This window comes from Cupressus sempervirens, chromosome 2 (genome assembly GCF_028749045.1).
Source record: "Cupressus sempervirens isolate cs-2001-9-10 chromosome 2, ASM2874904v1, whole genome shotgun sequence".
Taxonomy (NCBI): Eukaryota; Viridiplantae; Streptophyta; class Pinopsida; order Cupressales; family Cupressaceae; genus Cupressus; species Cupressus sempervirens.
Genome location: NC_143119.1, coordinates 25,256,565 through 25,271,202, shown reverse-complemented (window position 1 = coordinate 25,271,202; position 14,638 = coordinate 25,256,565). Strand labels below are relative to the sequence as shown.

The following is a 14,638-nucleotide window of genomic DNA, read 5'->3' as shown; positions in this document are numbered from 1 at the left end:
TCTGTATATTTGTAAGAAAAGGTGATATTCCTATTTACCTTTTTGGCGTCATTGCCTAAGTTCAGATCTGGAGGTACGGTAGTGACAGAATGGACTAATGGGAAGACTGTTTACACCTTGCATCCAAATTGTTCATAGCGATGGAGAGGAGGAAGATTTAACTAAGGAGGATTAGTTGACACGTGACCTGGTGATAGTGTGAGAAGTTGCGGTCGGGCAGTACGTGCAAAAGGAAGCCCGTGAGAGGATGGTTCCTGAGACCACGGTATGCGATGAACTCTTCGTGCCACCAGTGGTGTACGATCTACTAGGACAGATTCCTTAGCTATTGGTAAGGAACCTCCTACATATTGAGGATGAAAGAGCACAAATTGAGAGGGAAAGAAGGCAACAAGTTCTCCAATAGTTTACAGAGGAGGCGCGGAATTGTAGAACAGAGGAACCCAATAAGAAGCCAAAAGAGGGAAATAGGCATTGAATTATTTCATGCCCTTAATTTTGTATATATACCGGAGGAAAAAGTACAGGAGAAAGGCAACGTATGGCTTATCAGATCGTACGACTGGCAAAGGATTGCACAGGTTCATATCAACCGTACGGAGGGCAAAGTATGGCATCACTATTCAAATTAGCATCTTCCCTTCAATTGCCTTTGTACGGACAAGTTTTGACAGGTTCTGCCTTCATACATACGACATCGAGGCAAAAGGAAGTGTACGGCTACCAATGTACGACATCTACGCAAGAGGCAATGTACGGTTGCCAACATACGAAGTCAAAGAAAGTGTCATGTACGGCTACCAGCATACGGAAGACTGACGAGGAGAAAGAATAATCCAGCGTACGGACAAAGGACAGAGGGCATTGTTGCACAAAGGAATGGCCATACGTAGAGGTATGAGGAGAAGCCGTACGGAAATGTGACTGTACGGAGCAGTGGATGTACGGATGTTGTACACACAACTTACATATACTTAATGGTTACTGTGACTATTTCAGCAAGACGCCAACAATGCTTTTAGGAGGTCATTGGGGGTATTACCGTACACGTTGGCAGTTTTTCTTCGATGCGATGAACATGTGTATAGGCTCTTTTCATCTAAGAATTCATATCTCGATAGTCAAAATCAAATCTAGCCTTGAACTTCTTCAAGGTGATCAACTGCAACTCATCTTCCATGTTCTTTGCTTTAGGCACATAAATGATTGTATAATTGCCAATAGCCAAGGTTTAGCTAAGGTAATGCCAAAACCAGGCCTATGCAAAGCATGCTGATCACTTTGCACGTCCATGAGCTGTCTAGCTAGCTCCATCAAGATGATTCGATCTGTAGCATACCTAGGTAAGGTATACGACTCACCTTTGAAATATACAACTCTCAAGTATGTCAAAGTGGGAAACTGAATAAAAATACAGCCGTATTGGTTCACCTTCTCCCATGTTGCATCAGATACTCTTTTGACAGATAATTGTTTATTGAACAAGCATTGGAAATGCCCAAAGAAGGCATCTTGAACTTTTCTGTAGTGGAATTTACTATTTGCCAAAGTGATTTGGTCACAGTAATCTGAAATAGGAACCTGAAGACAATCTCCCTTGGTAGAAAGACCAGAGAAATATCCCATATCAGCAACAATGTAAACAAGTTAAGATTTCGTATAGAAGGGTACTAATGTTCTTACATTGCATATCTGTTAGTAAAGTGTAGTACTGATGAGTTCTCCCCAAAAGATGTGTTCTTTATTCTCCATAATTTGAAACATGAATTTATACATCCATGGCTCAAAATAAATAGAATTTTTAAGGCCATAAATCCTATTGAGAAGGATGATGAGATCCTTACATTCTTGTTTGAAATTTGACCAATGAACAGTCTTTGGCCATTTGGAGAAATTGCTTCTTTTATTGTCTAACAAGTAAAGGTTGACATATTTCTAATAATCGCCCTTTTGCCCATTCCAGCATGCCAATGATGATTCTTTGGTCAAATCAACACATTCTTCTTTATGTGGAACTTTGAAGATTTGTTCTATGACCTCAGAATCAAGGCTAACGATAACTTTTCCATCAACGTCTTTGATAGTCTTTGTCTTGGGAGTAAACCACCTTGCACATCCAAGAATGAAATTAGGTTTAATAGCCACCATAGGAAATGTAGACACTAGGTGAATATTTCTTCTCTTAATGGGCTTTGTTTCATGACTAGCTGCAGCTTCAACTCTTTATAGAAAATCAGCCACATCCACATGACCAATCTTTGTGTTCAACACATTATCCAAAATAGATATGACTGAAGAAGGAGCTACATGAGCCAATTCATTATCATATTGATATTTCATTTTGCCTTTGGATTTTGATTGTGAGGACATCTCTTGTGCTTGCACTGCAACACAAAAATTCCAAAACGCAAATACATCATCAGAAGGAATCTCCATACAAAGGGATTCTGGATCAGTAGTGAAGATTCCAAAATGGATTGGAGACTTCACAAATATGACAAAGTGACTTTAAAGAGAGCATATGCATATGCGGTGGAGTGTGGGATGAAATGATTTGGAAGTGAAAATATAGAAGATGAAATGAAACGGAATGAGAAAGTAACAATCTAAAATTTACTCCAGCGCCAGAACGGTAGTATGAATATTGCCCTGAAAGTAACATAAATCTAGGAGTAGCTTTCTCAGGCATCCCTAAAATGACTACAAAACTGCAGGAACAATATAATCATCATTTCCTTTCCACAGAATTATATCATTTGAATTTTCTTGTATTCCTCAGCTTCAACTCAATACAAACTTCCATTGATGAGTCTTCATAGTCTATGTTGAGGATGAGAATAGGATCAAACTTAACAGTCATTTCCTCCTAAACAGATTATGACCATCCTCTGTGTTCAAAGCCTTATATTCTTCCCTAGATGGTCATTGGCGGTACATTGTGGTGATACGGCTCCACGGCAACATATTTAGAAATATCCATATGAATGTAGAACAAGCTATCGACAAATATTATTCCAAATTTATCACTCCAATGAATATGCACAACACATGTCAATTATTGACTCACTTATTTTACTTAACCTTTTATGTTGTGACCCTCACACCCAACTTTTCAAACAAATCGCTTGGATCTTTCGAAGGTAGTGGTCCCAGAGTATGGTGAGAACTTGTGATTCCTTCTTGCGTGAGAAACAAAGAGCACATGGGGCATAGTGCTTTGGAGCTCAGAGTCATGGATATCATCGTACACCAAACTGAATTGCGGGAGTAGGAGATTTCCAAAAGATATGCACAGGAGGGCAACAATAACAATGTGCGTTAATATGATTCAACCATGGAGAGGCATCGAGAGTAGTCTTTTAAGGAGAATACTAAAGCATTCAGTTGATTTCCACTTACGTAAGGAGTTTCAGTTGAGAGTTTGAGAAAATCTGTTGATTTTAGCGTGATATAGCAAGAAAAATTTGAGACGACTCTGTTCATGCAAGCGGTATCCAATATTTAGCCAAGACAACTATTTTCCAATTTCCATTCAATACGTCATAACATCATTACCAAAATGGACAAAATAACTATAATTGGATTGTTATAGTTTCCATCAAACAAAGCTAAATAAGTTTCTATCCTAAAAGGGTACGATTAAATTTATTTGTCAACATTAAAACAAAATAAGATTTGATTAAAAATATGTAAATCATTAACAAAAGGAAATGACTTTACGTTTGAAAAGTCACATTACCCCTATTGCTAAAAGATATAAATAAGAGATGTATTATGAGGACAGACAGATTTGAAAATAGATCCATCCAGATATTGAGAAGAAGCATTTTTGTATTTATTTATTTTTTGTAAGGAGGAATAAGGGCTCAATATGGCTTCATAATGTAAATTCCATTATTTTATTTTTAATAAAATAAAATGTCTTTTGTTTATTTTTAATCGTGGAGATTTAAACGGTAGGCGAATCGTCCTTCATAATTATATTTTAGAATTCTGTATATGATTTTGATATCAGATAAGTGGACATGGTCAATTAGCATTTTAAATTTGATCATCATAGGTGTTGTGAAATATTAAATTGTTTTCGTACCTCTGTCCAGTTTGTCTCAGTGGAGTTAAAATTCAATCTAGACTAATTAAAGATTGCATTACAATTGGTCTGTTGCATCTGGATTATTAAAATTATTGGCAGTATAAATGCATTGAACATTATGAAGTTGTATGTAAAAATTTACCGAAGTTGACTCTATTAACCGGATGAGCAAAGGCACTGGTCTTTTTATTGAAGTCAGAAAATCAATATATTCCTTCTGCAAGCATCAATTCCATTATTTACAAAATTTATACAAAACATTCAATTATCAAATATTCAACATCCAATTTTAGTTTTATTGAGTTCGAGGACCTTGCCAGTCGAAGAACCCAGAGTTTAAATTCGCTATAGAAAAGCTTTGAATCGGACAATCAGTGTTTAAGGTGAAGGTTAACCCGCCTGGGCGTAGCGAAGCCCGAAGTGCAGGGGAATCTAAGCGATTTCCGTTCGTTGGCCAAAATTTGATTGAGAGATCCTACCGGAGAAGTGGCAGGCTCTTGGATTTTCAATCTGCGGTTTTGGGAACCAACACCCATAATATTCTCTCATTCCCAAGATGGATTTTACATATAGCCCTCCTATTGGTTACAAGAAACAACCTTTGCAACTCTTGGTACACGTGTTTCCCTAACGACGATATTAAATACCTTAATTACTTTATTATAGCCTACAACCACACCTTCTAGTGCCCCTAATGTGCTCTGTTAGATCAGCTCATTACCTCTTTCTTCCCGGGGTTGGTTTATAGCACTTAGAGGCACTTGTATCCACCCTCCTAGTCTAGATCCGTGAGGCCTAGGTGACCTTATTTGCAGGGATCCAATACCATCTCTACCAGCTCTACTGATAGGTGACACTTTTGAGTCAGAGATAGAGACAACATCATCATCAATGTCACTCCACTACCACTACCACTATCATTGACACTTTGATGAACTATCCCTCTGTTCAAGTGTTTTTCTATCTTTGTGGCTCCTTAACCCTATTTGGTGTGGTAAGGTTGCCTTCTTGCTCCTCCGACTCCCTTGACCTATCGGGATCTTTGCTTGTTCTTTCCTTCCCTCTTCTCTTCTTGTTTTTATTACCTAAATTTCACCTTCGGTTCAATTCAAGTAGAGCCTTTGCATTGCAAAATAAAAAAATGGCACATTGTAATGTTCCAATGTCCCCTTGACCCTTAGTAATAGGTCTGTGAGTGTGTGTGTCTGAAGACTACTCGAATACAATCTACCACATGCGACAAGAGGACCTAGATAGGCCATACAGTACCTGATTGGTTTCATGTGGAGGCCATACAGTGTGCAAGGTGGGGAAGTAATAAACATACTGGCCGTATGTGGTGGTAAGTAGACTGTATGGTAGACAGGGAAGGGATGTACGACTGGTAGAGTTGGATGGCTATAGGGGAGGAGCCTAATGGCCATATGGAAGAGGCCCGTTGGTCGTACAGGAGGGGCCTATTGGCTATACAGGAGAGGCTTGTTGGCCGTACGGTAGACTAGAGGTGAAGGTTGTACGGTATGGTGTCCATACAGTAGACAATATGCAGAGTTAGTATGGTAAGAGGGCCTTATGAAGGTGTGGGTGGATGATATATGGAAGACAGAATGAAGGCTGTATGGAAAATGAGGAAGCAATATGGGAATGTTTCGGAAGCTGCACGGTTAGGTGTCTGAGCTAGGAATGATAAACCACAACTATGAATGCAATCTTGCTCATACATAAACAGAATAGATTTAGATAAAATCTAGACAAATTAATAGAGACTTGAACACAAATAATTCTTTAATTAATATATGCCGAAAGATGATGCTCCGATTTGCAAGATTTGAGCCAAGTGTTACAGGCAACGAAATAGGGTGTGTTAAATCCAAAGAAACGTGAATCGGAATCGGATCGGAATCGGCAAGGCCGAATCGAATCGTGAATCGGCAATGAATCGGCAATGAATCGGCAAATTTGAAAAAACCCTTTAAATTTAAAGATTTTAACAATTTAAAACTTATTTCATGCACCCTTTATTGAATATAACTTAAGCACACTATAACATCATCAAATAGAAGTTAAAACTTAACATACATAAACATGAAACATAAAATCCATCACATACGTAACTATGTTATCTAAGATTCTAAAATGTAAATTGTAGGCTAGCTGAAGTAAATAGAAATCAAATGATCATAATGATTTAAATCATAGAATGTATGTAAGATGATCCATAAGACATCAAATCATAAATTTATGTAAGAATCTAAGATGAAGATCCATGAAAGTTTGAAACTTTGAAACATATGTCTATCAATGATTCAGTATCAATATCTGTAAACAAAATATAAAAACAAGGCTCCACCTCAAGCCTCAGGCTCATAGTCATCATCATCCTCAACATCATCCTCAAGCTCGGCTACAGCCTCAGCCTCAGCCTCTGAGTATCCAGTCTGCCTAGTAGCAAGGCATCTAATGTAGGTCCTAGAGGACTGTCGAGCCATATCTCCCGCATATAAGATGGGCTCACGAATGTCGCTAGGGCCTGTGTCTGTGCGTGCACATGTGCGTCTACCAATGCCTAAAGAACGTGCTCTAGCTGCCTCAGCCTCTATATCCACCTGGTCAATCCACGTACGGTCTTCCTCAGTGAAGACTGGATCTACAACCTCTGTGAGCCACTCTGATTCTGGATCAATCTCCTCCAGAATGATCGGAGAGGAGTCAGTGCCCAAAATCTGTCTGATCCTAAGACGGAGGTTGTAATGAACGAAAACAAGATCATTCAACCTCTGCACTGTCAACCTGTTTCTCCTCTTCGAGTGGATGTGCTCGAACATGGACCAACTACGCTCACATCCAGAAGCGCTGCTTGGCTGACTTAGAATACGAATGGCAATTTTTTGAAGTTTTGGGGTTGTGGCCCCAAACATTTGCCACCATCTATCTGAAATAAGGGAAAATAAAAATAATTAGTCTCATTTACAAATTACAAATTACAAGTTAACTCTAAAATTACATAATCAACTTTAAGTTTAGAATCTAGATTCATGAACATTGAATATATTATTTAATTTTTACCTGGCTGTATTGTTTCCCGAGCATCTATGGCTACCCTGCTAGAGAAAAGTGGCCCTTCTTTATTATTGAACTTATCAAGCTCAATAATTGCAGCACTGCTATCCTCATCAGTACTCAACCTCTGGATCACTGTATATAATCCGGTGAGAACCTCCTCATCCGCCTTGAAGTCAGGACGGAAACGAAATGCCGAATTCAAAAAGTAAGTTGCTGCATGGATGGGTCTGTGGAGCTGATTCTGTCATCTCCTATCAATGATGTCCCAAATAGGGGCATACTTCTCCTGCACTCCTGCATACTGAGCTCTAATGGCCTCCTTGGCCCTATCCATGCCCTCATATATGTAGCCCATAGAGGGCTTCTCCCCATCAGCAGTTCATAAGAGAGATACAAGAGGCTCAGTGGCCTACATATAAAGTAAAACAAAAATTTGAGTCAAAACTTAAATATAGAATAATTCAATAATATAAGGTAAAACTAAATCATTAAACAATTAGCATAGTAAACTGTAAAATATTAAATGTTAAATTGCAATAAAATTACCTTAAGTATTTCTCTAGCAGGTTTCCAAAAACCATCATCATCAAATATGCAATCCACCACATCTATCCCTGCAGTGGTCGTAGCATAGGAAGATGAAATCCACTCCCGCCCAACAAACATGCTCCTCAAATCATCCCTTGATGTCAACAAGGACTGCAAGGTGATGAAATTCGAGGCAAACCTCGTGATCCCTGGACGAGCTAACTCTTTGTCTCCTGTGTACTTCCTCATTGTGCTAAGGACAAATGAATGATTATAAATAAACTTACATATGTTTTTTGACCTTTCCACACATGACTTGACCCACTCAAGTTTGCCAATTTCCTCCAACATGAGGTCAAGGCAGTGTGCTGCACAAGGGGACCAAAATATGGTGGGGTGCCTCTCCATCAAAAGTTTGCCTACAACAATTTTAAGATAATTAGAAATTCAAATTTCAAACATGTTAGAACTTAGGAAACTTAGAAATTCTAAGTTAGAATTAGAAAAAGTTCAAAATTCAAATAAATTTATTTTCAAAACTTAAAAAGTTAAAAGTTTACCTGCAGCAACATAACTTGCTGCATTATCCGTCACCACTTGCACCACATGTTGTTCCCCCACCTCTGCTATATCTTCCTCAATAACCTCACATAAGTATGTGGCGTTTTTTACATGAGCAGAAGCATCAATGGATTTGAGGAACATGGTATATCCTACAAGTAACAAAACAACGAATTATAATTACTATTAGCAATCAACAAATCAAAATTTGAAATAGTCAATCACGATTCAAAATTATGTATGTAGGAAAGTAGAATGATCAATCACCTCCACAGGATACAAGAAAATTGAGGAGTGTTCTTCCCCTCCTATCTGTCCAACCATCAGTCATGATGGTGCAACCCTTTTCGATCCACTCCTTTCGGTTGTCCTCAAGCTCATGCCTCATATCCTCAACCATTTCCTCCAGGAGGTATCCACTCAACTCAGCCTCAGTTGGGGCTTTAAACCCCGGACCACAAATGGTAACTGCATCTATCATGTTCTGCCAATAAGGAGTCCTGTCACAAATAGATAATGATATTGATTAGAAATTTAGATGTCAAAAACTAAAATCATAAAACAAGTAGATATAATTAAAGTTTTACTTTTACTTTTAACTTTAACTTTGAAGATAACAAAGAAAAAAGAATCAATTACCTGGCTGCAATAAATGAAATGTTGCAAAAGTACCAGAATTTGCAAATCTCTTTTCTGGCAGCATCATGAATCTCCTTGTTCAAACCCATGCCCTCAAGCGTGGGTTGGGAGCCAGGAGTAGTGCGGGGCACAAAGTAACTATCCATTCTGCTTTTCCGCACTCTAGGCCGCAATAGGTTGGTGTTGGACTCTATCTCAGTATGAGACCGACTACCACTAACACTCACATGAGCACTAGCACTAGGATGAAAAGAAGGCCTAGAAGAACCCTCCCCAACACAACCTACGGATGCGGAAGCTGATGCAGATGCACTTGCAGATGTAGATGCGGTTGCGGATGTGGGAGCACGGGAGCCAATACCTCTTAACCCTTCAAGTTGCATTTTCTTAGTCAACTTGTCTTGCTCAATTTTTTCTAATGCCACTAAACAAGAGCGTTTTGCCTCAACGGTTTGTTGAGTGCAAACTGTGACATCATGGCCAGGTATGCCAGCAATGTGGTATTTCAATCTATAGATACCTCCCGAATTTATTTTTTCTTTGCAAAATATACATTTTGTTTGATATTTGGTTCTCCCAGGAAACTCTTCATTATATTTCCAGCATTCATCTTTTTTACCCATTGTGGAAATTGGAAAATGAAAGCAAAGGGCTGCTGCAATAAAAAAATTCATGTAAAAAATCAAAGTTTGCAACTAATAAACAAAAACTACAAAACAACAAACCCTAGTTTGCAATTTAGTAAAACTAAAAATAAAAAACATTCAAGATTTGCAAATGAACACTAAAAAAATTTAACAAAAAATGCATACTACACTAACATGCAAAAAAAAAACCAACACTTACCTCTTGCAAATGAGTTGAGGAGTGTTGATATTGACTCCTTAATGCTCCCAATGCAATTTATGGCCTCCCCAAATGGACTTCTGATCTCTTTGGTGCTCTTCCTTCTTGCCGGTTGGAAACCTATGGATTCTCTTTTCTCTTCTTCTCTCTCACTCTTCCTCTCTTCTACTCATACTAAGCAAATAGAAGGCTCTTTAGGGTTATAACAAAGAGGAAAGTCAACTTAGAAAGCAAATAAAACATGTGTTTTTTTTTTAAAATTGAACTTTCTATCCTTGCTGCCGCGGCCGATTTCTGGAGATTCATGATGGCGATTTTTGCCATGAATCGCTGATTTTGGCGATTCAGGCGATTCACAAGAAAAAATCACCACCAGCGATTTCCGATTCCAAAAAAATCGGGAGCCATGAATCTTATCGCGATTTCGGCGATTTCGGCGATTTCATGGCGATTTTTGGAACTATGGTTAAATCCCATCGAAACTAGATAAACCAAATACTAAAGGTCTTTCACCTTCGAAATGGCGAACAATAGAGAGCTCCAACAGGAATTCGCAGTATAGAGAAAATGATCCAAACTACATACCTACAACTACCTACAAGTTGTGCATAAATACCCATTGGGAACACTTTCCGAGGGTGTATAAAGATAGCCGATGGCTACACTTACCTACGGAAACAAAACTAAAATGGGTCTGAGATATTTTAAATCAATAGGCCCATTAGCAAAGATTTGATTAATAAACTATTTTATGATGGGGATATTACATGTATTCAAACTTGTTCCACGTTATGTGCTTTACCAATTAAATGCAAATGATTATTACATTTAATGAAGGAAGGAATGTAACATAAAAATCAACCCATTTATTGAAATTATTTTGCTTGTCCTCAAGCCAACGCAATGTCGGATGCTATAGAATGTGCTCGCCTTCCCAAGTTGTGTCGTCCAGTGGCAAGTGCTTCCAACGTACCAAATATTTCTTCACCGTTTGGTTCTCCAAGGTTATCACACGTACTTCAATATTCTTGGCTCGTTCCAATATGAGCTTTCCTTCTTTATTGAGTGGTGGAAGGCTTGAAGCTATCATGATGTTCTATCCTACGGCTTTCTTCAGGCAGGAAACATGAAAAACGTTATGAATATGGCTTCCCTCCAGAAGTTCCAGCTCATAGGTGACTTCACCAATGCGGAAAACTACACGATAAGGACCATAAAATCGTGGCTTGAATTTTTCTTTTCCCTTCTCCTTCAATAAGGATTGTTGGTATGGATGGAGCTTGAGATAGACCAAGTCTCCCACTTCGAAACTCCTTCATTCGGTGTCTGTCAGTGTTCATCTTTTGTTGATTCTGTGCCCGTTTTAAGTTTTCCTTCAGGCATCTTAGGATGTCTTGACTCTCTTGAAGCCAATCCCTCGCCCTTGGTGCACGACTGTCACCCAAAACTATGTCGATAAAGGAAAGGGGTTCGTACCTGTATAGTGCTTGAATGGTGCCATCTTGATGGACTTGTGGTAAGTGGTATTGTAACAATTTTCCCCTAGGTGCATCCATTCGACCCACACTTGTTGTTGTGCCAAAATGTAGTTCCGAAGGTAGCTTTCAAGCTACTTGTTCACAATCTTTGTTTGTCGGTCTGTTTGAGGGTAGTAACTAATACTTTATCAGTCTGTCAACCACTACAAAGATACAATCCTTTCCATTCACCTTGGGAAGTTTAGTTATGAAATCCATCGAGATACCCCACTTCTGTTCTGGAATTAGAAAAGGTTGCAGTAACCCGGCGGGTAGAGTATGTTCAGATTTGTTCTATTGGGAAATCACACACTCTTACATACTGTAATACATCTCCTTTAAGACCTTTTCATGAAAACCTCTCCCTGAGACGTCTGTAAATTTTGAGGAAGCTTGGGTGTCCTACCAAAGGTGAGTCGTGTACCTCCTTCAAGATTTTATGCTTCAATTTGGATTTCAGCACTAAAAATATCCAATTCTTATAGTAAATGATGTCATCCACCACTTTGTACTGATCATCTTAGGTATTGCCATCCATTAGCTCACAGGCAAATGTGTTTTTGGAATATTCTACCAACAAATGTGCTTCCCAGTTAGCTGAAATCTGGGTTAGTAAGCAGATGGCAGGTTACTTGGACAAAGCATCTGCAACCACATTGTTCTTTCTTTTCACATATTGAATGTCAAAATCAAAAGCCTGAACCTTGCTTACCCATTTTTGTTGCCTCTCGTTCAAGTTTCGTTGCTTCAAAAATAATCTCAAACTATTGTGATCCATACGAACGACAAACTTGGCACCCACCAAATACTGCCGAAACTTGGTTAGTGCATGTACAATGGCCAACATGTCTTTGTCATAAATAGAATATAAGCGTTTTGTTTGCGCATGTTTCATGCTCTCATAGGCTATGGGGTGTCTATCTTGCATTAGTACGGTGCCAATGCCCTCTCCGAATGCATTGCACTCCAAAATGAATGGTCGAGTGAACTCAGGTAATGCAAGTACGGGACAAGTACTTATTACCTCTTTTAGCTTATCAAATGTGAGTTACACCTTTTCATTCCACTAGAAAGAACCCTTGTCAAATCCGTCAAGGGTGCGTTGAGTTGAGAGTATCCTTTAATGAACCTCTTGCAAGAATTGCATAGTTCGAAAAATCCTCGCAATTTCGTGAGTGATTTTGGGGGAGGTCAATCAAGGATAGCTTGAATCTTCCCTTGATGAACTTGAACTCCATATGTGTTGACAACATGTCCTAGGTACAATATTTTTGTCATATCGAATTCACACTTGGATCGCTTGGCGAACAAGGATTGATCCTTCATGATCCGTAGGACTTCATCTAGATGCTTCATGTGCTCTTTCCATGTCCTGCTATAAATAAGAATATCATCAAAAAATACCAGTAAGTACTTACGTAATTATTTGTTGAAGATGTGATTCATGCATGATTGGAATGTAGAAGGTGCATTCGTTAATCAGAATGGCATGACCAGGAACTCGTAATGCCCGTAGTGACAATGAAAGGCCATCTTTTCCATATCTTCTTCCCTCAAGCAGATCAAATGGTATCCAGAACAAAGATATATTTTCAAAAATAGATTGTGCCATGTATATCATCCAACAACTTAGCTATCCTTGGAATGGGGTATCTTTTTTTTTTCAACGCACGGTACTCCACACACGCACATCGTCCTGTCCTTTTTTTGGACCAATATCACTAATGACACGAAAGGGCTAGAACTGAGGCAAATCCATCCTTTCTCCAGCAATTCTTGAATCGTCTTTTCAATCTCATCTTTGAATTTCTTAGGATGGCGGTAGTGAGTGGTAAGGACTAGCTTGGCTCCTGCTTTCAACTCGATAGTATGTTCAAACTCTCGATGAGGAGGTATGCCAAGAGGAATATCTATTGTCCTGCATTTTGTCACCACAAAATGTTGGTAACAGCACAAAAGTTTTCCAAGCTAAGTTCGTATTTCTCTAAGCTTGAATTTGATATTCAATTGCTTAATGTTGATCAATTGATCCATTTCAATTCGAATATCAAGTTGTTTTACTGAAGGCCTTTGTCAAGTCGTTTTCGTTTTGCTTTCTATCGAGCCTTTGCTTGATTTTTGAAGCCTTCAAAGTCCGTTCTCTTCTTTTGAGTTTGTGTTTGCTTGTTTTTGGTCCTTTGAATTTGCTCATGTTATGCCTTTCGATTTCCCCTTCGATTCGGTCTAACCTAGAGGTCAATCGGAGTTGTCAGTCAAGAGATATGGTCATTTTAGTGCCTCAAAAGTGGACATTTTAGGTGCAACAGCACGAATTAAAAGAAATGATGTTATATTTTCATTTTGACATTCACTTTTTGAAAATATAACATTTTATTCACTTTTTGTTATGTTTTGAAGTTACTTTTCATTTAAATTTATAGCTTAAAGTGACTATAGTGCACTTTATGTTATAATTTTAAGTTTAGTTACTTTTTTATTTTTCACTTAAAATGACTATAGAACTATATAGTTTCTTTTTTAAAAAATATTTTATAAATCAAATACTTATATAAATGTCACTTTAACTTAATGTTTATGAATTATATTGATTAATATAATGCATAAATGTTATTTTTGACCCATATTGTTGACATTTTTATAAAAATAAGTGAAATGCATAATTTAAAAGCTTAAAAATGGACATTTTATGCGCATATGCATGCAAAAAATCATGAAAAGTGGAAACTTTTCATGCTAATGCATATGAAAACTCATTTTGAGAACCTTTTTCAAGTCATTACATCAAAAGCTTGTAGAAGTGGACCTTTTTGATGCAATGACATGAAAAGTTGAGTTTTCATGCTTGTGTATGAAAAAGGTGAGATATGTTTATAAAATATGTGACTCCAAAAAGTGAGATTTTTGAGACTTGCACATTTTAAAATAAGTAATGGGCTTCAAAAAGTGAGATTATATCTCAAGACATATTTTAAAACATGCATTGGACTCAAAAAGGTCCTCTTTTGCCTTCCAACATGTTTTAAAATATGTAATGAACATAAAAATGTCCTATTATGTGAAGAAAACATGTTCTTGCTCCAAAAACCTCCTATTTTGATCATAACTTTTGATTTTCTCCATGGATTTGAATGAAATCAGTTGCATTCATCATGTTTTGAAGAGTGATCAATTTGCCCTCATTAAAAATCAAGTTATTGCACCGAAAAACGTGTTTGAAATTCTCAAGCTAGGGCATGTTTTTTGCATAAAACTCCATAAATCTGCCAAGTTTGATCACGTTTTTGCATGAGATCAAGTTGTTTTTACCTCATTAGGTGATTACATTGGTTGAGGATCATTATTTTGGTTTTAAATCATCAAAACCTTTTACTTTGAAGATCACTTTTTTTGC

General features: G+C 37.9%; 2 protein-coding genes across 5 annotated transcripts in view; one reads left to right on the top strand and one right to left on the bottom strand.

Annotated features, from left to right (window-relative positions):
• Window positions 1–14,638, top strand: part of LOC149570898 (uncharacterized) — a 387,041-nt gene that overhangs the window by 258,026 nt on the left and 114,377 nt on the right. The gene's annotated exons all lie outside the window — the stretch shown is intronic.
• Window positions 6,254–9,114, bottom strand: LOC149570899 (uncharacterized). The gene is made up of 5 exons (XM_089808280.1): window positions 8,513–9,114; window positions 8,245–8,397; window positions 7,703–8,103; window positions 7,160–7,565; window positions 6,254–7,021 (listed from the first exon to the last, which is right to left on the bottom strand). Exons 1-4 carry the CDS (start codon window positions 8,724–8,726, stop codon window positions 7,536–7,538), a joined length of 798 nt encoding a protein of 265 aa, XP_089664406.1. The 5' UTR covers window positions 8,727–9,114; the 3' UTR covers window positions 6,254–7,021; window positions 7,160–7,535.

Excerpts from the sequence above, each read along its gene's own strand:
- LOC149570899 (XM_089808280.1), bottom strand. The coding sequence starts at position 8,726 with ATGATAGATGCAGTTACCATTTGTGGTCCGGGGTTTAAAGCCCCAACT. Across the intron at positions 8,398-8,512 it reads TTTTCTTGTATCCTGTGGAG|GATATACCATGTTCCTCAAA; the intron begins GTGATTGATCAT and ends TGTTACTTGTAG. Across the intron at positions 7,566-7,702 it reads CTGCTAGAGAAATACTTAAG|GCCACTGAGCCTCTTGTATC; the intron begins GTAATTTTATTG and ends CTTTATATGTAG.